General features: G+C 35.9%; 1 protein-coding gene across 1 annotated transcript in view; it reads right to left on the bottom strand.

The window, feature by feature from the left end:
• Positions 1 to 23,492, bottom strand: part of LOC122788677 (vomeronasal type-2 receptor 1-like) — a 52,074-nt gene that overhangs the window by 27,608 nt on the left and 974 nt on the right. Inside the window, exons 2-3 of the mRNA XM_044055572.1 lie at positions 5,824 to 6,666; positions 5,383 to 5,610 (exon numbers count right to left, since the gene is read on the bottom strand). Coding sequence (XP_043911507.1) covers positions 5,383 to 5,610; positions 5,824 to 6,666 — 1,071 coding nt within the window. The remainder of the gene's footprint in view (positions 1 to 5,382; positions 5,611 to 5,823; positions 6,667 to 23,492) is intronic.

Raw genomic sequence — 23,492 nt, 5'->3', positions numbered from 1 at the left:
AGTTTTTCTAAGAAATAAATCAGAAGAAAATACTTAAAATCTCAAAAGTGGCTCCTTTCTTCTCTCAGCGTTTTCTCCTCTTGGTAGGTGCTTCAGCAACAACTATCAAGCAGCCTGGAAAGACGTCAAAACCACGCGGCTGCAGGGTTTTAAGAGAGAGAGAGATCAAGGAGTTTGGAATTGACCCAAAATGGCCAATAAAACTACAGTTTTACTACTGATCCAATTGTATTCTTTCATGTCTAAGTCATTGTTCTTGTCACCCCCCTCCCATATTAGTGAAGCAAATATCTATGACCCTAAATGTAAAATTATGGGTGTTACCAGATTCTATGCTATGTTTAGCAATAGCATTGGTTAGAATAGATCATTTGGTATCTAGTCTATGTTCTATAATGTGTTCATGCAACTTTCTGCTTGATTTTCCTACATAGAAGCTAGGACATTTTTCACAAGTAGCTAAGTAGACATTATTAGTGTCATTGCAAGTAGCAGTACATAAAAAGGTATATGACTTATGTGTGACTGGATGTATAAATATGACTTAGAGGTAGTTGTGGTAGGAGGAGTTTGTGGTGAATTTTGCTATTTTGTTGTAGCATACTGATAGCTTGTTTAAATCACTCTTGTTTAGATTAGACATGATACAATATTGGGTGAGTTATGGGGGAAATGGTTCCAGAGGACATTTGTGGTATGGAGAGAACATTGTATCCCAGATGACTGTAGAATAAGTGTACTAGTGCCACTGTACAACTGTGGGCAGTATAGAGGTATCCAACTCATGTCACATTGTTTGACAGTGCTGGAGAGAGTGATTGATAAATGAATACACAGAGAAGTAGAAAATAAAATGCAGGATAAGCAGTTTGGATTTAGATCAGGATGAAGCACAAGTGAACCAATATTTCCAGTGTGGAAGAAAGAGCCTAGCTGGGTATTCCTAGACTTGGAAAATGCATATAATAAAGTCCTATGAAAAATGGTATGGGCAGAACTATGATGGTTCTAAGTTCGAGACACTGAAAGAATTATGCAGGCTATGTACAAGATCCCAGTGATTCAAAGACAGTGTTTGGACACAGAAAGGGGTTCTCCATAGGAGTGGGTGTACATCAGGGTTCAGTACTGAGCCCACTGCTGTTCATATTGGTGATGGACTACATTAGTGAACAGGCCTGAGGGGACAGATTAACAAAGCTTCTGTAAAAAGACTCGAAACAATAACTTTAGCAAATGACAGGGGAATGGAATTCCACAACTGAAAGCACATAGGATGAAACAGACTACAGACAAGACAGATGTCACGGCAGCAAATAATGGAAATCAGAAGACCCCAGTTAAATGTAACTGTCAGACAGTAAAAAAGATAAGGATATCTGCTGAGGATGCACACCAAGTATATTGGCTACGAGGTTGTAATAACAGGTGACAATGACAAAGAAATGGATTACAGGGTGAATGATGGTGATGTCTAATGCCAATAACCGGCATTCAACAACAAAAAAGATTCAATACAATAGAGTATTTATTGACGGAGACCTAGATATTACCTTTGCCATCTTGATCCTGCTTATCTGAAAGGGTTGCAAAGGCCCTACAGCTCAAGTTGTCAGATTTTAAGCTCCTGGCTCTTTGGAGATATCTGGCTGAACTTAACTTTCTCATCTTATTCCAGTCCTCTGGAACCAGCTACCATCTCTTATTAGAGCAAAAGTGATGGAGTCTGTCTTTTGAAGGCTGTTTAGATCACACCTTTCTTGTTTTTTTTTTTACTCTTTACTTATGGCAAATGCTCTTATTCTCCATTAACCTATTAGTTCTCTGATGTATCTCTGTGGTTAGATGGGACTTCCATCTTCAGAGAGAGAGAGATAGAAAGACATCAACTTCAACTTCCTTAGTGAATTCACCTCCCCCTTCCCTAAGGGTAAGAGTCAGACATCATACATGTAGCTAGGGTTTGGGGATTTTTGGTATGCAGGGAAGGGAATCCATACTGCTATGCCTATCCTCCCTACCCATGTGATCTGATGCTCATGCTGCTAAATAACCTTGAGTTTCCTGGGATGTAATCAGATCTACTGCAAAGAACCAGGCATAAGAAAAGTCTCTTTGTACAATTAATCCATTTTACTGTCTGAAATTTTGCAAAAGAAAAAAAAAATCTGGTGCATGCACTGAATATAAGAAATAAGTGCACAAAGTGTCCCTTTTCTGTCTGATGGATTGGCAAATCTGGCTTCATCATACACAGAAATGGAACTCGCACTGAGATCCATGTAACTTGGGTTTGTGGCTTCAACATTGGAGGTGCCAGGCAGAAAGGGAGAGAAGTGAAATAACTTGGCCCACTCATCCCATCTGGAGTGGAGGTGCAGAGGGTTGCATGCACTTGGGGATACATTGATTTGTTATTATTTCAATTGTGGAGACTAGGGAAATCAATGTTTATGCCTCTTTGGGGACCAGGGATGTTTGGAGTGAATGTCACTTGCAGAAGTGCAAGCATGGCATCTGCAGTCAGCTCATTTCGTGGCATCCTGCAGTGCTTGGTCAAGTGGGTGCAGGGGATTAGGGCCAGCAAGTAAAAATGTCAAACCACCCATGATGGTTGCCTAAATTATTGCTTCTACTGGCCATGTATTGTCTTTCTGATAGGGAAGAAATGGGTCCATTGATCAGGAGCAAATCTATTGATCAAGAGGCACCAGGGAGAAAAAAGGCAAAGAAAAAAGGATTGGTTAAGAAAACACTTAATAAAGATATTTTACTGAATAATTAAGATATTACTCCATTGATGAGCTACTCCTAAGAGCTGACTCGGCAGTTCGAGATCTGAGAACATATGTAGAGAGTAATCTGGTAATTCACCAACACATAGTCAAGGTAGTAAGAAAATCATTCTGTCACCTAATAAAGGAAGATTATGCTATTCACATCCAAGGAAGTTATAGTACTACTTTACTTAGCCCTTATCTGGCCCATCATTGAGTACAGTGCCCCCTTCGGCATATACCTGACTAGGCATATGCAACAGTTGGAGCACTCACAGAAGTTCTTTACCAAGGGAATCCAGGGAATTAACACTCTCTCTTATAAAGATTGCCTCAGAGCCCTGTCTCCATATTCAGTGTCCTACAGGTTGTTGAGAGGTGATCTGTACTTAGAAAATAGTGTCCTCAGACCCAGCCCTGATAGAGCTTTTGCACATCTGCAAAACGAGCAGCATCAGAAACACTACATCAAAGGATCTGAACTATAATATGTGATTCAAAAGATCTCCATGCACTGTTATAGGCTCACAATCCATGTGAAGCAGAATTCATGCAGAGTCCATGCCTATCCCTATTTAAACATAACCTTGACCATTGAATGAAAAATTGCAGATTCATCCCGGACTGGCCCTCATGTCTCTTATAGACAGGGGCTGATAGTAAACATTCCCTAGCTAACATTGGATTGGTTTTCATAAATTCTTCCCAGGGCTGTCCCTAATATTATTTATTTATTTTGTTACAAAGGCTGACAATAAACATTCCCTAAGTAACATACCCACCACTTAACTTTCTAGCAACCTTCTAACTAATGTACTCCTCCTTACAAACATACACCTCAGTTAAGACATATATTACAAAGGGACACAACTGGATTAGATTGCATTGCATGGCTTGGCTTATAAAGACCCTGGTGTTTGTTAGCCTAGTAAATAACTATGAACTATTGCAAAAGGACTATTAGCTTTCTTTTTTGAGGGGAAGTGCAGTGAGGCTATGGATGTTTTCATTAAAATGTGCTTAACCTTACTCAAAGGTTTTGCGACTGTGGAAATAATTTATTTACCTAAGGGGGTATGGTGGTGGAGCCTCCTACCTGGGTTTTATTTGAAGGGTTACCTTTCTCCAAAAACACAGCTTTGATATTTTTAAGATTATTCTATAACTGGAGCTTTCTACAATATTGATTCAGTGCAAGTGTTTTCTTAGTAAGTGAATTCTGTCAAGCAACATGAATTCACTGGTGTTAATCTTTTTAATAATTTATAGAAATGACATTGTGGAAGGTCTAGAAGGAAATTTTCTTGTTTGCAAATGGCACAAAGATATACCATGGCTGATGGTGTCTATATTATATTATCAAAAAGACAGGTCAGCGAACGGCACTTACATCGAGAATCCCATTTGGCGAACTGTTCATAGTGAGATCGCAGTACAGCAAAGATTGGAAAATTTGCCCTTTCCTCACTGTAGTGTGATCTCTGAGTTGGTATATATAATTATGGCATTTTTGATGTAAGTGCCATTCGCTGACCTGTCTTTTTGATAATATAATACAGACCCTGGCTGATGCACTAGATTATAAAGAAGGGGTAAAACAAATCCTTGCAGAACTGGTGGAATGATTTATGACATGGCAGCATTGATTTGATTAAAAAATGCAACATAAAGTAGCTGGAAAGCAAATAACAAGGGAAGGATTACACATTTTACAGCAAAATATTGCAAACAAAATGTGAGGAAAAAGATGTGAGGGTACATATATCTGGTGGTTTAATGATAAGCAAGCACTGTGACAAGAGTATCAGAGAAAGCTACTGAACCAATGGAATGAATAAAAATATACATCGTCAGCCTTCTGGAGTTATGTTTGAAGTTCTAATGACCTTGTCTTCATAAGGACATAGGTAGGGTAGAGGCAGCTCAAATAATGGGCATATAAATGGGGAGTGGTCTGAATAAAAGTCATAAAATGATGAATACAACAACTTATTGTATATGATGAAAGAAGACAGAATGGAAAATTGCAAAAATGTTTCATACTTTAATAAATTCCTGTATTCCATCTGGGTTCCATGTTTAAAAAAAAACAGAGAGAGAGAGAGAGAGAGAGAGAGAGAGATGCATAACATCAAAAAGTAAAATTTTTGAAGCTACAAAGTCGATGTTTCAGAGGTGTTGTGCAGAAGCATTATTTCATTTAGGCAGCGCTAAAACACTGGAACAGCATTCCTGAATACAATGTGGGATCAAAAACTATAATAAACCTCTAGAATGGGCCCTAGTTTACACAAATGACTCACTGCTAAGTATGTTGTTCAACTTACTCAATTTACAGGAAAATGGGAAAACCTAAGTGACCCAAGTATTTTATTTTTAACACAATTAAACTGTACTTTCTATGGATGCAGTTTTATAAACTTCTAGTATGTGTAGCCATTTGAAGTTGTTTTAGTAATTATACATTTTTTAATCACGGACAGGTGTTTAATCCTTCTAGTAATACATTTATGTCACCCTAGATGTGCTCTGTCAAACTGAATGCTTTAGTACCCATAAGTAAATGAATAAATAAAACTAGCACTGCATATTTTGTTCATCTGACCTGAGACTTTCCATTTTTCCATATGACAGCACTTGTGTTGATTACAATGTTCTTTCCTTTTGGTGCCCTGGGATCTACTTTTCCAACTTTTGGAAAATAGAAGAGGTCTGTTGTTGGTATCTGAACATTTATAATATCATAGGTCATTAAAGCATCTCCATTCACATCAAAATAAACCTCATCATTAGATTTGGTATAGAAATGGACATTCTTTACATAGTGAAGCACCTGTGGATTTAGATCAGGAAGGTGAATGCCCATAAGACACATTATATTTCAGTTAAATAACCAAAGTTAAGTATTAGTACCATTTTATTTAAAACTACGGCTTTAGGATTTTGATGCCAAAACATAGCTAATTACATAGCTATTTAGTGTACAAGAGCATGCATGTACAGAGTACTTTAGCTGTTTGCAATTTTATTAAAAACAGTAACTTGCCTGCCAGTGATGCATATCCTGAATGCTGCTGCACGATCTATTAATAAAAGGCCCATATCCAGCTTTGCATGAAATTAGGTCATCTAATGCATGTGCAAATGCATACACTGCAAGATATGAATGGTAAGTGAAACTTAATGAATTTAGTTCAAATAAATCCATATCAAGCTCTTCTATACTCTCCTGCCCTGTGCAGAATACTAGTTCTGGATCAATTGCTTCAGCATTTGCCTTTTGAGAGATGTTTTTCATTACCCAGTTGCAATTGAAATACTCTTTCCAAAATATCCTTATGAATATATCTTTTTCAGATGCAGAAGGTTTCAGACTATAAAGAAAATCCCTAAAACCAGGCATATCAGTAGACGAGGGTGTTAAACCTAAAGTGCCGTTTAACAATGGCCATGTCTCTTTGGTGAAAAATCCTGGTGTTATTGTACTATGTGAAGTCACAATCAAAGTTTTCCCAGTCACATTAACTGCATAAAGGGCATCCAGTATGACTTTTACGTATACTTCATCACAGTTGATAATTACAATATTTACAGAGGAATTTTTCACCAGCTCGGCAATCATGTAAATCTTTTGCTTGGAGTATTGTGCATGGATTTTTTCTATAAATGAGATACAGGCATTAGATGTAAGGATCTCTTTTTTCATATTCTGTGTACTGACTTCACCAATGCTGTTGTCTGCTGTTAGAATCCCTACCCACTTCCAGTGAAAATGGTCAATAATTTGAGCCATTGCATAGTCCTGATACACAGTACCAGAAATAGTGCGTAGGAAAGAAGGAAACTGTAGCTTGTTACTTAAAATTGAGTGAGCTGCTCCATGACTGATCTGAAACCAATGAGTTTATAGAAAGGAAGAAGGAAAAAATCTGTTAACAACAGAACTTTGTGTCACTGCATATAAATAATTATGCAATTCACCATGAGTTAAGGTAAAACCTTGACTTTTGTTTTATAGTTTTGTACCAAATAAATCACTGTGATAAATATTTGTGTTGATTTGTAAGTATGCTCAAAGTTTTTCCCAGAGTGCTTGCCATGCTTTTATATATCCAGACAAGTACTCTTCTAAAAATTATGCTCCCACCTTGTATTCCAAACAGCTGCAGACCTCTTATCTTATTTACTACTCGGTCTGCTGTAATTCTTAAAGGACAGCCATACCCAAATACCGAAAAACTTATTTTTTCAGCATATCTTGAACTTTGATGTATTATTAATGTGTCTGTATCAATGTGTTTCTGTTTTCTAATTTGTTATACTACATCGTGACCTAAAAGTGGGCTACCATGTTGCATGCTTTTGTTTCATTGTCAAGGCTTTTGCCTTAATAATGTCATTTTATAGGCAGATAAGACACGCCTGTGATGAGGGAATCATTTACTGTAGCTCTCTCTCTGCCTTTCCTAGAACAGTGCTGTAATTTCCTACTTTTAACTGTCAGCATCATTACTTTGCTCATACCTTTCAACTGACCCTGCTTGTAACTCACATTTTAGCACGGTCTCTCTTAATCACTCATAAAACTGGTGACTTTTGGAGAAAGAGTGGTGAATTACACTTAAAAATAATGACAATAATTACAGTTATAGACTTCTTTTACTTCAGAAAATTATTTTATCTTACCAATGTCTCAAATTAATATTTTAAATGTGTCCCTGATTGTCTTGATTATTTTAAGATTTGTTCTTGATTCTGCCAAGAATCATCCCTGCTTCATGGCTTTGCTTCCTTTTAGTTTTATTAGATATCATCTCAATTAAAATATTTTATGGAATATTTGATTTCCATGCTTGAAAAAGTAGCTGAGTCGCATCATCTATTCAAACCAATAACTGTAGTTTGATATTCATGTGTAAGCAATCTGCCCACTGTGATCAGTAGGTATGATGTATACTGAGAAATTAGTTCTCTTAGCTACAGTATCTTTATTCTTATGATGACAACTACCTCATGCATATTCATTTAATGATGACTAACTCTTGTTTATTCATTTGGTGTTAGATTGGTCAAGTTTTTTACAGTTACTAAGCACAGCAAGTCACCTCTTTACTGAATTTGATTGGTGGAATGCCTTTTTGTATTTTGACTACATTAAGTACACTATTTTAACAAAGGATTATGCACATTTTCTCATTCTGATGAAGTTCTTAAATAAATAGAATGAAAGCAAGCTGCTCCACTGATTCTACAGCTGATTTATTTCATTGATGCCTGTTGAAGTTTTTATTTAGTATTACTTTAAAAGAGGTGGCTTGAAGTGCACTCATAGTTACTTAACACTGTAATTAGAACGAGTGCCTTTGATACTAATCATCCCTCTCCCAACTTAATGATTTCTTCAACCAAGTATTTTATATAATACACAAATACTGTGACAAACCTTGCAAGATAACATGCTCATTTACCAAAAAAAAAAAAAAACTGCATTGTGTAAAAATGCAAAATCAAATGCTGACAGAAAACCAGGAGAGCAAGATGAAATATTTTACCTTCTTTGCAACACTTTTAGGTTGCCATCTTTCACTGTGCCAAAAACTGGACTGATACTGCACCCTTTGCTCTGTTTATAATCCTAACCCTCTCTTCCCCTTACTGTTCTTATTCTATCCACCTTCACTCCCATTTTATGATGTAAATTAATATGTCGGTAATGGAAAACAGCATCTGGTAAACAGAAGCACTTAAAACAATAACAGAGAAACATATCTGTCAACAAGATTTCTCTAAATGACATCAAAGGGGAAGCTAAACGAAGAAGAATATAACACAAAGTTTCTCCTTAAGCAAAATACCTGTTTGAGCAGTAAAACTGAAGACTTAGAAAATAGAAAAAGGAGAAATAATATAAGAATTTTTGGAGTTCTAGAAAAAATAAGAAGATATGATTGCTTTTTAATATTGTGGCTGCTACAAATTTTAAATCTACAAGAAGGTATAACTTTTGGTATAGAAAAGTATGTAGACCAAAAAGGAAACCTATTCCCACAAATTTTCAATATGTCCCAAATCCATAACTGCAACATGTGTTTCATGCCTGGATAAAGAATTCATTTTTAAAGTCTGCACTGACAAAAACTCTAATTAAAATGGGTCATATTATTGCAAGGTTTGATAAAGGCTGTGCAACTAAAACTTTGAACAAAGAAGAGCCTGTTGACCATTTATTAAATTTCTTAAATAGAATGACATAAAAGTATGAGAATGTGTGTGTGGTGGTAGTATTCAGAAAGGCTTACAACAATGTGGAAGCCTTATCTTGGAAGATTTCCCATTCCCTGTAAGCCTTTCTGATTCAGATACAAGTCTAATGCTGGGTTTTTTTTCTTCATCAGATTCCTTGGAGCAGAGGATGTTCTTCATAAGTTCATAATTGTATAAGTAGTGTACCAGTGGTAAGGCCCTATGGCCATCTTGTAACATTGACCTTGAGATTTCTGGATTTAACTCTTGGTATCCATCCCACTAATCCAGTTATCTCTTAAAGAAGGCTAAATTCTTACTGTCTCTAATATGAGTGGTAATTTATTCCCTAATATCACCAAGCTTTTGAGATGAGTGACATAATTGTTTCCTCATACTACCTAAATACTTCATAGCTTAATGTCTCTGTTAAACTACAATTGTAAATTATGACCAAAAGAACTTGTAAACTAGGGTCATGAAAGGTTTTGTAGGGAAATCTTAACAGGTGTAGCGATAATAGTAAAAAAATTGAGGTATTTGAGTCTATTATGACTGTCATCTTTGTGAAGTAAAATCCTTTGTACTCCCTCATAAATAAGTTCTCATGTATTGTATATATAAAATGTTATTGTACTCTGACTGGCCTAATATATGTTTTATATAGCAACATAAGACCTGTTTCATTTGTTGTACTAAGATTTTTTTAATCATGTATCTCATTTGACTCATAGCTTTATTGCTCATCAGTTGAGCACGTGTCTCAAAGGAAAGATTAGCAGTCGTGGCTATTCCCAGGTCATTATATTGGATTACTGCCTTTAGTGGATGTTCTAGTAGGTACACAGGCAAATGAATTGCAACCTTTCTAAAATAGATTATGCTACATTTATCATAACTAAAATGTATAACTATGTTATGTGTCCAATCACTGATCTGTCTCATAAGAATTTAAATGTGCAATATTAGATTAATTTTGTATGATAAGTCTATAACTTTGCAATCATCTGCATACTTATGTCTCCAGCATGTTTTAGATCTTGGAATGGAGTCAAATACAGTATTAAATAATGTTGATCCAAGACCCAAACCTTGTGGAGTTCCAAGATGGATAGGAAGATAATCAGAGTTTATGCCTTGCTTGGTTGCATATTGGGATCTATCATTTAATCATGATATAATTCAATTTACCAAGAATATATTGACCTTAGCCTTGATAAGGCTTAGGTAGATTCATTACATGGTGAGAAAATGAGTCAAAGGCCTTGGCTATGTATAAGAAAATTGCTCCTCATAAAAGACTTAGATTCAGGACTTTAGTAATTTGATCATATACATGTATTAAACTTGTCAGCATAGATCTACCCTTGACAAATGTATTAAACTTGTCAGCATAGATCTACCATTGACAAAACTTGTAGTTCTCAGGCTACAATGGTGATATCTGTGCTGTTGCTCATCTAGTCAGGATGTAATAGATGAGCCTTTGTGGGTTCTGTTCAAGCAGCTTTATTATGTACAAACATCAGGATTGAGGCTTAATAACTTTAACTTAGGTGAACTTATATACAAACTAGCTATTATATTCATACATACTCACTCTCTGGCTGCACACTCAAAATAGCAGTGAAGCTAGCACGTGCTTGTTATTTATATGCACGTTCAGTCCTTGAAATGCTTCTTTAAGATACGGTACATACACTTTGTTCTACATCGCCCATCTGAGAAATAGGCCATGCAACATTAACAACATCAGTTGACATGCAATCAATACAAATAATTCTTTGTCATGCAGTTATACAGAACTAGATACATATATATACAATCAAGTCCAGGTCACTGTATATTTCACACTAGATCTGGAAATACGACCAGAATGTATGACTTCAAATTTAGAATGAGGTTTAGCAACTGGGACTGTCTTTGCTGAACGTTCAACCTTAGGAACATCATCCAGAATGGAAGTAGAAGTTAAGATACATTCTGCAACAGGAACATTGTCTGGATTGCTCTGAGATCTAGAGTCTGTATCACAGGAACAATGCTGCGATATCGATTCTAGTACAGGAAGAAGCTGTCTGCGATTTCTCCTGTACTCCTAACCATCAGATTCTACAAAGTAGGATCTCAGCTCAGCACATATACCTGTTACTTGACCAATCCGGTCGAAACCTTTCACCATTTGTATCCTCACTGTCTCTCCTTCTTTCAATGGATGAAGAAATCTGCTTGATGTATCATAGCTGGACTTCTGGATATAATGCTTCCCAAATAATTGATGTCTAATGGTTTTTCTGTTCTTAGCTTTAGGCCTCAACAAACTGGAAGTAATAGGCAGTGTTGTGGTTTGCCTGGATAGAAGTCTCTGAACAGGCGCGCCAAGTATATTGTCTCGGGGTATGCTTCTGAGATTCAAAAAGACATTGGTATTGTCACGCTTTGACCTTTCAAATAATTGCTTTGCACTCCGTACTGCACTTTCAGCTTGTCCATTTGACTGTGGATATTCTGGACTACCAGTAACATGTACAAAGTCCCATTCTCTTGCAAATTTCTGAAATAACTGACTAGTAAATTGAGTACCATTGTCAGAAATAACTTTGTGTGGACTACCGTGGACTGAGAAATGGCATTTCAACTTGGTAATGACAACAGTGGACATTACGTTAGGTAGTAAATCGATCTCAAACCAGTTCAAATAAGAGTCTACCAATACTAAGTAATGCTGATTGTTCCTCTCAAATATATCAGTGGCTACTGTTGACCAAGGTAGTTCAGGAACTTGACTTAGTTGAAGTGATTCCCTTTGCAATTGTGGTTTAGTACTATTGCATACTGAATAAGAAGAAAGTACTTTATCAATGTCTTTCACTAGAGAAGGCCAAAATAGTAGTTCTCTCACCCTTCTTTTGGAAGATTTGGAACGTGGGTGACCACAATGCAAAATCTGGATATATTCATACTGCAAGGAAGCAGAAACGACAATTTTAGGACCTTTGAAAATAATGACATCTTCCATCAACATCTCATCTCTGTAAGGAAAATAAGTTTGCGCTTCAGGTGGTATACTAGATTGCTTTGACGGCCATCCAACATTAATGTAGTGGTTGAGTTTTCACAAAATTGGATCAGTCTTTGTATGATCTCTCAGCTCATCAAGTCTTGTGGTAGAAAAATTATGTACTTCCATTACGTCAATTCAAAATTATCTGCATCAAGCTGTTCCATTGCATTTCTCATCGATCTGGATAAGGTATCAGACAGGGAAAGAAGTTTGCCTTTTGTATAGACCATTTTAAGTTTTACTTTTGCAATCTGAGGATCATTCTTTGTAATGTCACTGGAGCTGAATGCATAGGCTTCTTTAGAATAGCATCTAGAGATTGGTGATCAGTTTCAAACTGAATAGCTCAACCACAGATATAATCATGAAACTTTGAACATGCAAATACTATTGCCAAAAGTTCTTTCTCAATTTGAGCACATTGCATTTCATTTTGGGTAAGGGTTCTACATGCATAGGCTACTGGTCTGCCTTCTTGAAGAATAACTGTGCCAAGAATAAATTTTGAAGCCTCACTAAGAAGAGTTACTGGTTTATTGACATCATAGTAACTTAATGTAGGTTGGGTGGCAATGTTTTGCTTAATGTCTTCAAATGCTTTCTGGTGCTGTTCTGACAAAAAACAATGTAACGTTTTTGCGCATCAGCTCTCTCAAAAGTGAGGTCAATTCACAGAAGTCTAGTATAAACTTGCCTAAATAGTTGACCATGCCTAGAAAATGTTATAGAGCTTGAACCTTATCTGGTGCTGACATCTCAAGGATAGCTGCTTGCTTGGATGGTTCTGGTCTCAAGCCAGTGCTGGTAAATAAATAACCTACATATATAACTTCTGGTAGTCTGAATTTGCACTTTAGAGGATTGAGCTTTAAGTTCACTTCATGTGCTCTGTCTAGAACTCTCTTAATGTTTATGTCATGCTCTGCTTCACCATTGTCTTCAACTAATAAATCATCTACTATTATGGCACAAGGATAACCTGAAAAAAAATTGCACCATTACATGCTGAAAGACTTCACTTGCAGAATTTATTCCAAATGGCATCCTTAGGAATCTATATCTGCCAAATGGGATACTGAAAATAGTCAATAATGAGGATTTGTGATCAAGCATCACTTGCCAAAATGAACATTTTGCATCAAAGACAGAAAAAAATGCTGGCATTCGGTATTAGGGCTGCAACTTCTTCAACTGTATGCATGGTTGATGAAGTCTTTTTAACCTTTTCTTAAAATCTCTTGGGTCAATACACATTTTGATTTTCTCTGAGCCTCTTTTGTGGGCTGCTACCATGGACAACACCTATTCAGTTGGTTCTGTAACTGGACAAATTACACCTTGCTACACCATTTTATCCAACTGAGCATTGACTTTATCCTGCATAGCTATCATAACTTTTCTTGCTGGTCTGATCACTGGACTCACTGGACTGACCTCTGGGTCTAATTTCATAGAATACACAACTGGAAGTTTGCCCAACTTGTCATTGAAAACATCAGCATACTCTGAGAAAATGTATTCAGAAAAATTGGAAGTAAGATATGTGCTTATATGATGAACTTATTTGGTAAAAGAAAGCACATTCATTCTCAAACTCTCTCTGAGACCCAGTAATGACTGCACAGTTCTTTGGACTACAAACAAGCTGTAACAGTTTCTAGCCAAATAACATGAAATCACTACTGAGCCTTCAGTTTGAATTTCTTCACCTCCATAAGTAACAAGTTTTGCATTAGTAGCCACATTGAGTTGTTCACCAGCTCCCACATTAGCAAATGTGTCTGCTGACATAACATTACACTTTGAACGAGTGTCTACTTTGAGCTCAGTGGATTTACCATTTATCTGAACAGTATCAAACACTTCATTCTTTGCCAAGAAATTCACTGCATCGACCTTTTCACCAGTTACTGACACACCATCTACATAGAAAGTAGAATTGCAGCTCTCTATATGATCAACTTGCTTTTTTGAGTGACCCTTCTTTATAATGAATGAGGTTTACTTGATTTGCAAAACTTTTGAAAATGGTTTAATTTTTTACACTTGTGGCATTGCTGTCCAAATGCTAAGCATTTCTCTGTTTTAGACTCATGAGTGTCATCACAATTGCGACAGTCAACAAAGCTGGATTTGGGTTTTGCTGATTCATGCTTATGCCGCACTGAGCATGCTCCTTTCCTAGAACTTGATGGAAAACTACGTAGTTTCCCAAGAGAACCCACAGGGGATGTGGCTGACATGTACTTAGGCCTGCTTTTGTTTGCCATGTGTTGCATACTATCTACATTTGCTCTGGAGCCTGCTGAAATTATGCTGTTATCACTTGCAAGCATACTTGTGTGCCTTTCTGTAACTTCATGGATTTGACAAATCTTAATAGCTTTGCTCAGTGTTAAATCACTGTTACAAAGCAAAATCTTTCTCACAGCAGTACTATTAATACCACATACAATCCTGTCCTTTATCAACTCATCTTTTGAGTCACCAAACCAACACATTTTAGCTTTGTTTCTTAGGTCAGTATTATAAGCTACAAAAGTTTGCCCTGGTTTCTGATCTCTTGTGTAAAACAAATGCCTCTCTAATGTAGTATTTGTCTGGGGGTTGCACATTTCTCTGAATTTGCGCTTCAAACACTTGGGGTCTTCCCTTTATTAAGCCTGTACTACAACATGGCATTTTTCATTTTCTCCCTAATATACTGCTGGTACATACACAAATGAACACTTTCCTTCAATGGCCTCTGACCCAGTTAGGTTTAGCAAAATGAATGCCCTGGTGCATGCATCTTTGTCAGAATAAGCTGCTTATATAAAAATATTGTACTCTTGCTCAAATATTCTCCAATTATTTGCAATATTCTGATCAAATACAAGTGGTTAGGGCTTTTGAAATCCATCTGCCATATAATCGCATACCACTGAAGGGTTTTGCAAATATGTATGAACACATACATGTATATGACAGAAATTTATGCCAGTGTTCGTAACTATGCCCAATAGCACAACAAGCCTCTGGATAACTGAACTTAGTGAAATAAGTCTCTCAGGCAATGTAATATTCTTGAAATTACTGTACTGCAATAAGTTACCTCTTATCAGTGTAAGAAATATTTCAAAATAACTGCACTGTGTGAATGAACTAGGCAGAAGAAGCTCAGAGTAAGAAACATTTCGAAGTAACTGCACTTTGCAAATAAACTGTACACGGCACACTGAAACTTCCCCAAAATGGCAGTAGCTTGCTAGATAATTCTATACAGTGCAAGAAACACTCTGTAATGGCGGCACTTTGTAAATAGACACACCCAAAACAAGAAATTTTTCGAAATGGCTGTACTATGACTGTACTTCATGAAATAGTTGCACTTTGCACACAAACTCTTCAGAATACATGCACAGTAATAAGCACACACCGTAAGCTGTATGGAGGGGATCAAATCAAAGCCCGTAGAAAGTGAATTCTTTATTTTGCTAAAAGCTCTTTTTTCATCTCCTGAGATATAATAGGCAACCTGAATTGTAAGAAATTACAATGTTAGTTGATAATCTATCAGAACTAGACTTAGCAATGAATAGAGTTGCAGAGTGTTGGTTGAAGAAATAAGTGAAATGTGAAAGCAACAATTATTACACTGCCTTCAGATTTTATAGAGTTTACTGGTTAAGAATTTTTGATACTGTTAATATAATTATAAATTATTTTCTTATTATTGGTAAACAGCATTTTTTTTCAAAATGTATTTTCTTCATTCTAATTTTCCTCTTAAGTTATCTTATTTACTATAGTTGGGTGTTTCTTATAAACCTTATATTCCTTTTGCTTTTTCTCATACAGTTTACTAAGTTCTATATTCCACCAAGAAAGAAATATTTTTTGAACTGTGCTTATAAGTAAATGTGGATTCCTTGCTATTAAGAAGTAAATCATGCAAAGTATTGTATCCAAAATGTATTTTGTGATTCAATAAAAATGCCAATCTGTTAAGTACATCAGTTCTGTTAAAATCCTATAATTTCTTCTTTCACAATTGCATTCATTAGAAACCTTTAGTGGAGGAGTCTGTGTCTTTAACTGAAACTTCAGTGAGTTGTGATCTGAAAGTCCAGGGGGGTGCTCTGATTATTAATTTGTCAATAATACCAGGATTATCAGTCAGAACTAGATCAAGAATATTAATCTCTATGGTACCTTCAGTGACAAATTGTGTCAGTCCTCATAATATGAAACTGACAAATTCTCTTTCATAAGTAGTTTCTGAATAAAGATTTGTCCATGTAATTGTAGTTGCCCATTAGTATAATGCATTTCATTGGCAAGTCTTGATTTAAACAGGTGAGGTAATCCCAGTGTTTAAGTGAATTCATACTAGGATTACAGTAGCAAATAAATCTAAAGGATCTATTTGATAAAGGATAAAATCCTGAACAATTATACATTCAACCTCAATTACTGAATTCACATGCACTGATGGAATACTGTTATGAATCCATAATGTTACACACACCCCTCCGAGTTCTTCTTGATGCATTCATATTTTATATAGTCTGGAATCTGTACTGCTGACATGTTCCAAGATTCCACAAATACTATTAATGTATAGTTAAGGTATAGTTGTGTTCAGTAATTTAACTGACCAAATCATCAAACTTGTTGTGCAGACTTTGTGCTTTTGAATAAAAATATTTAAAAGTCGTATCACATCTTCTATATGATGGGTTGTTAGAAGTTGATTTGTTGGATTGTCTAAAAAGGTTTGCAGATATTCTTTAATTTTCTCTGATATAAAAACCATCCCATATTGACTAAGATTAAGTTCAACTTTGGAAAACATGCATGTGTTCACACATCGACTGATAAAAATCCCCGAATGGCTACCCATTGAATGCAATACATTGAAGTGCATTTCAGCAAATGTGCACATCATCAATATTGTAACACAGGGGATTTTGTTAGTGGGCCAACATAAGGTACTTTGCCCTTTTCCCCACTGTAGTGCAATCTCTGAGTTGGTATATATTGTTAGGGGGGTGTGTGGGTTTTAAGTACTGCAGTTTGACTGATGGTCGGAGTGTTGTCCGACTAACAAAATCCCCTGTGTTACAACTTTGATGATGTACACATTTGCTGAAATGCACTTCGATGTATTGCGTTTGATGGATAGCTGTTTGGGGATTTTATCATTTTAAGTGTGAACATAGACCCCCAATTATCCTATCTACAGTCAACACATTACTGGATACTTTGCTGATGTATACAACACAAAGTTTTCTTAACCTGCTATTGAAAATGTGGACTTTGTTCAGTAAGTAGTCATTGCAGCCTGAAGATGGTATTACTTTACTTAGTATAAGGCATCTTTAAGCATTTCAAGTTGTTCCAGAATGGCATTCATCATATTGTTAAGTGGTATTGACCCTAGGTCATTGGTTCTTGCATGGACTAAGATCAGATTTTAACAAATCTTTTCAATAGTTTTGGTATCATATATTTTACATTTGTAAGTTTTAATTAAACCAGCTCAAACACTCACAGTAATATGGTTCTTGTTTAGTTCACTTAAGTTACTATTTTCAGGCTTAAGCAGAGAATCACTCAGGACTAAGACTTCTTTGGAAATAGATACATTTGATACAGCTGTAGGCATAATATTTATATTTCTAGAGCCTTCCCCAGTGCATATTGTTTATGTTTTTTTTTATAAATATTGAATCATCAGCTATATTAATAATTTTTCTACTTTTCTGACCTTTGTATGCATTGTGGTATCATTAGTGCAAAAAATGCAAGTTTGCTTAGGATAGGAATTGATTATGGCTTGCGTAGACAGTACATCATCTCCTGTTACATCATCATATAATTTGGGAATGCTCACAGTGACACTCTGACCAGTGTTCCTCATCTAAAGTTATCTTATCTAAACTTGTGATAGCACCAGGATATCCAGCCTGATCAGTTATTGTCTGAACTGGAAGAGTACAGCTATTTCATGTGGTCAGGATGGCACAAAATTATAGGAAAGACATTTTACATAAATCCAGTAGACAGTCTGAGACAACCTGTTGTGGTGGACCAGTGGCTGGGAACTGTAAGTTTCACATGTATTTTAATGAATGCCCAGACTGTCTACATTTGGGTGTTCACTGTCCTTCAAGTTTAGCATGCTTGATTGAAGTGAAGTTATATTATTAATAGCTATATCATATTGTTTAAGTTTTTTTCCTTGCTGGTATTCAAATTCTTTCCTTTGTTTTTTAGAAACTGTTGAGTGGGTTATAATGCATGCTAAGTTATTTAGCCCTTTCTTAGAAATACTAGACTTAGTTGATTGTAAGGATGTGGGTATGTAAGGTGAATCTGCATCACCCCAGCTGTCTGTATATCAGAAACTAACAAATCCAGTAACAATCCTTACTGCTCAAAAACTGTTACAAAAATAAGAAGATGGATCACTTAATTTCTTACACCTCCAAAATATGAAGCATTTCCTTTAATTTTATACAATTATTGCAAAGATATATAAAAATATATAAAGATATAAACCCCATATCAACAACATTCTTTGAGATATTTGTTTTAAGTAGATATTCCAACAAATAAGAATTAAGTGAATTCATTATGGTTTACTATATGTTTTAAACCAAAGAATGCCAATATTATAAATATTATAACTAATTTGGATATATATTTATTTGGGTCTAAAGTATAAAGAGCAAAACTTAGGAGCCATGAGATAATAATAAAGATCCATACAATATACAGTATAAGGCAGTAACAGTTGGAAAACTGTTGAGACTTCCTATTTTAATGGAAGTACTAATGTGTGTTGTCAGAGTTAGGAGTAGCAGTTAAATCATAGTAGGTGGTCTTGCCAGCTTTATAAGCAGTTCTGCCCATTGCCGGTGATAACATTTCTACTGCTCTAACTCATACCCACTCATAAGCAGCATCTTTTAAATAAAATACAGGCTTCTGATTATTCTGCATGCTAATATACAAACCACTACACCACAAAAAAAATGAAACTAAAACAAAATGTTGAGGTCCCAAAGCCTTAAAAGGCAAGGGAGGGCTCACAAATTAAAAGCCAAACTTACTAAGCCCAGAAATAAGCGAAGCAGAGAAAAATTGTTACAGGGTAAGTTTTAAAAGTCAAAAAATGTCTTCTAGTCACAAGCAGACATTTTTAAAGAAAATGAAGGCTTCTGCTTAGTTATATTGCCTGTCAATATACAAACTATTATACCACCAGGAAAATGAAGCTAAAAAATGGTTAGTTCCCCAGGACTTTTAAAAAGGTAAGAGAGAACTCACAAATTTAAAGCAAAACTCGCTGAGCCCAGAAACAGCTGTAGTAGAACAAAGTTGCCACATATTAAGTGTTGAAAGTCAGGAAGGTGATTGCACTCATAAGCAGACACTTATTAAAGAAAATGCAGGCCTTTCATTAATCATTCTGCTTGTCAGTCTACAAAACCACTATGCCATCAGGTAAATAAAACTTAAACAAAATGATGAGTTCCAAAAGCCATTAAAACATAAGGGAGAACTCAAAAATTAAAAGCAGAAGAAAATTGTCACAGGTTGTTAAAAGTCAGGACGTGGCTTCCATTCATAAGCGAATACTTTTTATAGGAAATGTATGCTTCTGGTTAGTTATCCTGCCTGCAAATCAACAAACCACTATACCACCAAGAAAATGAAATTAAAGCCTCACAAATATATAAAAAAAAAAAAAAAAAAAAACATGTTGCAACAAAGCAGAATTGTCACAGATAAAGTGATGAAAGTCAGGAAATGGCTTCCATTTTTAAGCGGATTCTTTTTAAAGAAAATGCAGGCTTCTTATAAGTTGTTATTCTTATTAATTTACAAAACCTGTAAACTGCCAGAAAAATGAAACTAAAAGAAAGCAGTGAGTTCACAAAACATTTAAATAGGCAAGAGAGAGAGAGAGAGTTCACAAATTAAAAGCAAAACATTCTGTGCCCAGAAATGTATGCCGCAGAGCAAAACCGTTAAAGATGTGGAAATGAAAGTCCATGGAGTTTGCTCAAAATAAGACAGGAGCATGCACATAAACAAAGCAAATGAAAACCCTCATCTTTGCATTTCAGGCAATCCATAATCTCTGGCCCCAGGAACTTTACAAGTCCTAACAGACAATACCACAGTCATGTGGTATATGAATGGTATATAAATGAACAAAAGGGTGAAAAGTCTTATCTTTACAGGCTGACCATGATAGCCTGGAATATTGCTATTCACCATACTATCTTTCTCCAGCAATTTACACTCCACCAGGGATTAAAAAAATTGCAGATTACAAAACATGGATGACCAATAATCACCTTGCCCTAAACCCTCAAAAAACTAAACGTGTGCTATTTACCCCTAAAAAAATCTCCCTGGACAAGGATAAAGTCTCTGTTTACTTTCAAAACAACACTATCATTGAGGTTGTCCCAAATACAACAGGTGTCATCATAAATGGAAACGTAACTTTTGACATCCATATCACAGTAACCTCATAAAAACAAAAAAGAAAACCAAACACACACCCAAAACATAGCACACACCACCCCACCCCACTAAACTATCCCTGGCCACTTCATTTCTGCTACTATCTCCATTATATGGTGCCCCTCTTCTTACCAAAATCCAGTCTTCCTTTAAGTCCAAACATGATTCATGCTATAATAAAATTGCAAAATTCATGACCAATGCAAAGTATTCAACCCACCATTGTGCCTCATTACACCTACTAAAATGACTCGAGCTCCCACACTATCTTACATACCTACAATTAAGCACTGCACATAAGCCTATATTCAAACCATCAAACTGCCATGCCGTTTCTTCCCTACTCACCCAGTACCATCCAAACAGACCCCGTTGATCTGAAAGTGAACTTCTCCTGAACACAGAAAAACCCAACCTTTTTGCCGGTCAGATGCTCTACTCCTTTACTATTTCCAAGGTATGGAACACCCTCCCACCATCATTCAGGACTGCCAGTAATGCAACCCTCTTTAAAGAATCCCTGAAACAACACCTTTCCTCTCTATGACACTGCACTTGTGCCAAGCCTACACTTCCTACAACTTGATAATACCTTAAATCCACATTAACCACTTCTCTGTACAATCTCATTCTATCTCCTTTACCATTTTTGCCTTTCTTAGCTTTTAGCTTATGACTCCATCTGGTTCATATTGACTTAACTTCATGTAAGCTTATGATTTCTCTTTAGGCAAGGATGCACACATAATATGTTCTAAGAATGTTCTATCAGTAGATGTAATTAACTATACCAAGCTTTATCCTAACTAAGCATATACCTTTTTGCGCAAAACATTTCGGCTTTTACATAGTAACCTAATAATGTCTCTCATTATTAGCTTGCTCATTCAACTGCTTCTGTTACTCCTGCATCGCTATACTCATTATGATCTACTTCTTGTACATATTGTATACTGATGTTTTTGACATGTGCATTGATTTGATGCATTGTATTGATATATGTAGTGATGTATTGTCAACGTATTAATGTAGTGCATTGATATGTGTTGCTATGTATTGATAGATGTATTGTACATTTCATTCTGGAGCTTTTCTCCCCAGGCCTCCACTGAAAATGGGCTTATTTCGGCCAAGTGGACCATCTTGGTAAGCAAATGCAAATAGATTAGTTAAGCAGATCCAAGGCAGACCTTTACAAACGGATGTTGAACAGAGACATATTCTTTTAAATTGTTCATCAGTGGGGAAGTCCTCAGCTAGACCTCTTTGCTTCTGCTCTGAACACACAGCCCTGGCTGTTCTACTTCAGAATTCTATGCAGATAAGCATGGAAACGGATGGCTTATCAATGTCCTGGAAAAGGAAATTCTTATGTGCATTCCCCCCTTTTCCTCTCATTCCAAAAATATATCTGAATCTGCTAGTGACTCCCTTTTGGGCCTAGACAACATTGGTTTACTTGTCTTTTTCACCTAGCGAAGGGCAATCCCAAAGTTACCTCACAGAATGGACTTGTTCTTACAACAAAAGGGTTTCTAATTCCTCCAGATCTAAAAACTCTGAATTTGATTGAATGATAAGCTTCTAATTCCCTTCTGACACCTTTAGTTAGAGGACGTACTGCAGGTAATAAATGAAGTAATAAAAACATTTCATTTCTAAATGGAGATATTTACTATCTAGTGGCTCAACAGATTACAGGAAGATTAACTGTGCATACCTATTAACCTCCAATATTTGTGTGGACTGCTCAACTCAAGGTTTGCATATACATCTATCAAGAGGCATTTGTGAGCTTTTTCATCCTGCTTTACCTATGACCCCTCTTTCTTCACATTATAAGGTCAGATAATTTTTAAAATGCATTTTTCATATCAAGTCCCCAAGAAAACCCATTTCTCCTTCTTGGGACCTGATATGTGTCCTATAAAAACTAACCCTTCCTTCTGTTGAACCAGCTTTTTTGTGTCTCTTAAGTTCTGTACCTGAAAGACAGCTCTGTTAGGTGCACTAATTTCTGCTAAAAGGGTATCATATTTACAGGCTCTTATGTAGTCTCCCCCCTTTTTTGTTTTTAAGTACAGGTGGCCCTAATGACTAATTTATTTTTATCTTTAGGATGATCACTGAAATATTTCTGAATCGGTCTATACACCCTCCTGTATTTGGCTCAATCCTCAAAATTATGTGGAAGGAGTTCTTTATTTCCCTGATGTCTACCCACAAAAACTCCGTGTGTCCAAACTGCTTCTACATATATTGAATATATTACCCATCTCTCCCTCTCTTTCTTAATGTTCTTGTTCAGTTTGCCCTATTCCTTTCATGCCACTGCATTCTTAGATCTAATATTTTGCTACTCATTTGTATTTGTATTTGTATAGTGATAACTTTTAAACACCCCACTTGAAATGCTTTTAAACTGAAGAGCTTCTCATTTTTGGCTTGCTAAGCACATTTCATACAAAGGATATTAATCCATAATTAAGAATAAGTCCTGAACAACGACTGTTTGCACTTGCTGCTGATCCCACAGGTAAATCTATGTCTGTAAGAAGGAAACGGTTTGCAACTATTTCCATTCAGATGTTGGAAACACACAAAAATATTTTCATCTGCATTACAAGAAGTTTATAAATACCATAATAAAATGAAATAGATTTTAATAAATGTAAAAGGAAAAGTAAGTACATAAATGCATAATAAGTGCTTCCTAGCTTAAGATGACACTTCAAAAGAAAAAAAAAAAAGTATGTCAACAATATAGTGGGCATAATTATCTTTGAAAATATGTAATATATCATGTTTCCAAATTTGCAATCATTATAAACCAGAAAATGCATCTATGGACCTTTCAACTCTAAGTTATTTTACAATAAGCT

The sequence above is a fragment of the Protopterus annectens genome, chromosome 14.part0 (genome assembly GCF_019279795.1).
Source record: "Protopterus annectens isolate FY-2018-M chromosome 14.part0, PAN1.0, whole genome shotgun sequence".
NCBI lineage: Eukaryota > Metazoa > Chordata > Ceratodontiformes > Protopteridae > Protopterus > Protopterus annectens.
Note: the sequence above shows the minus strand (reverse complement) of the source record. Positions and strands in the feature narration are given on the sequence as shown.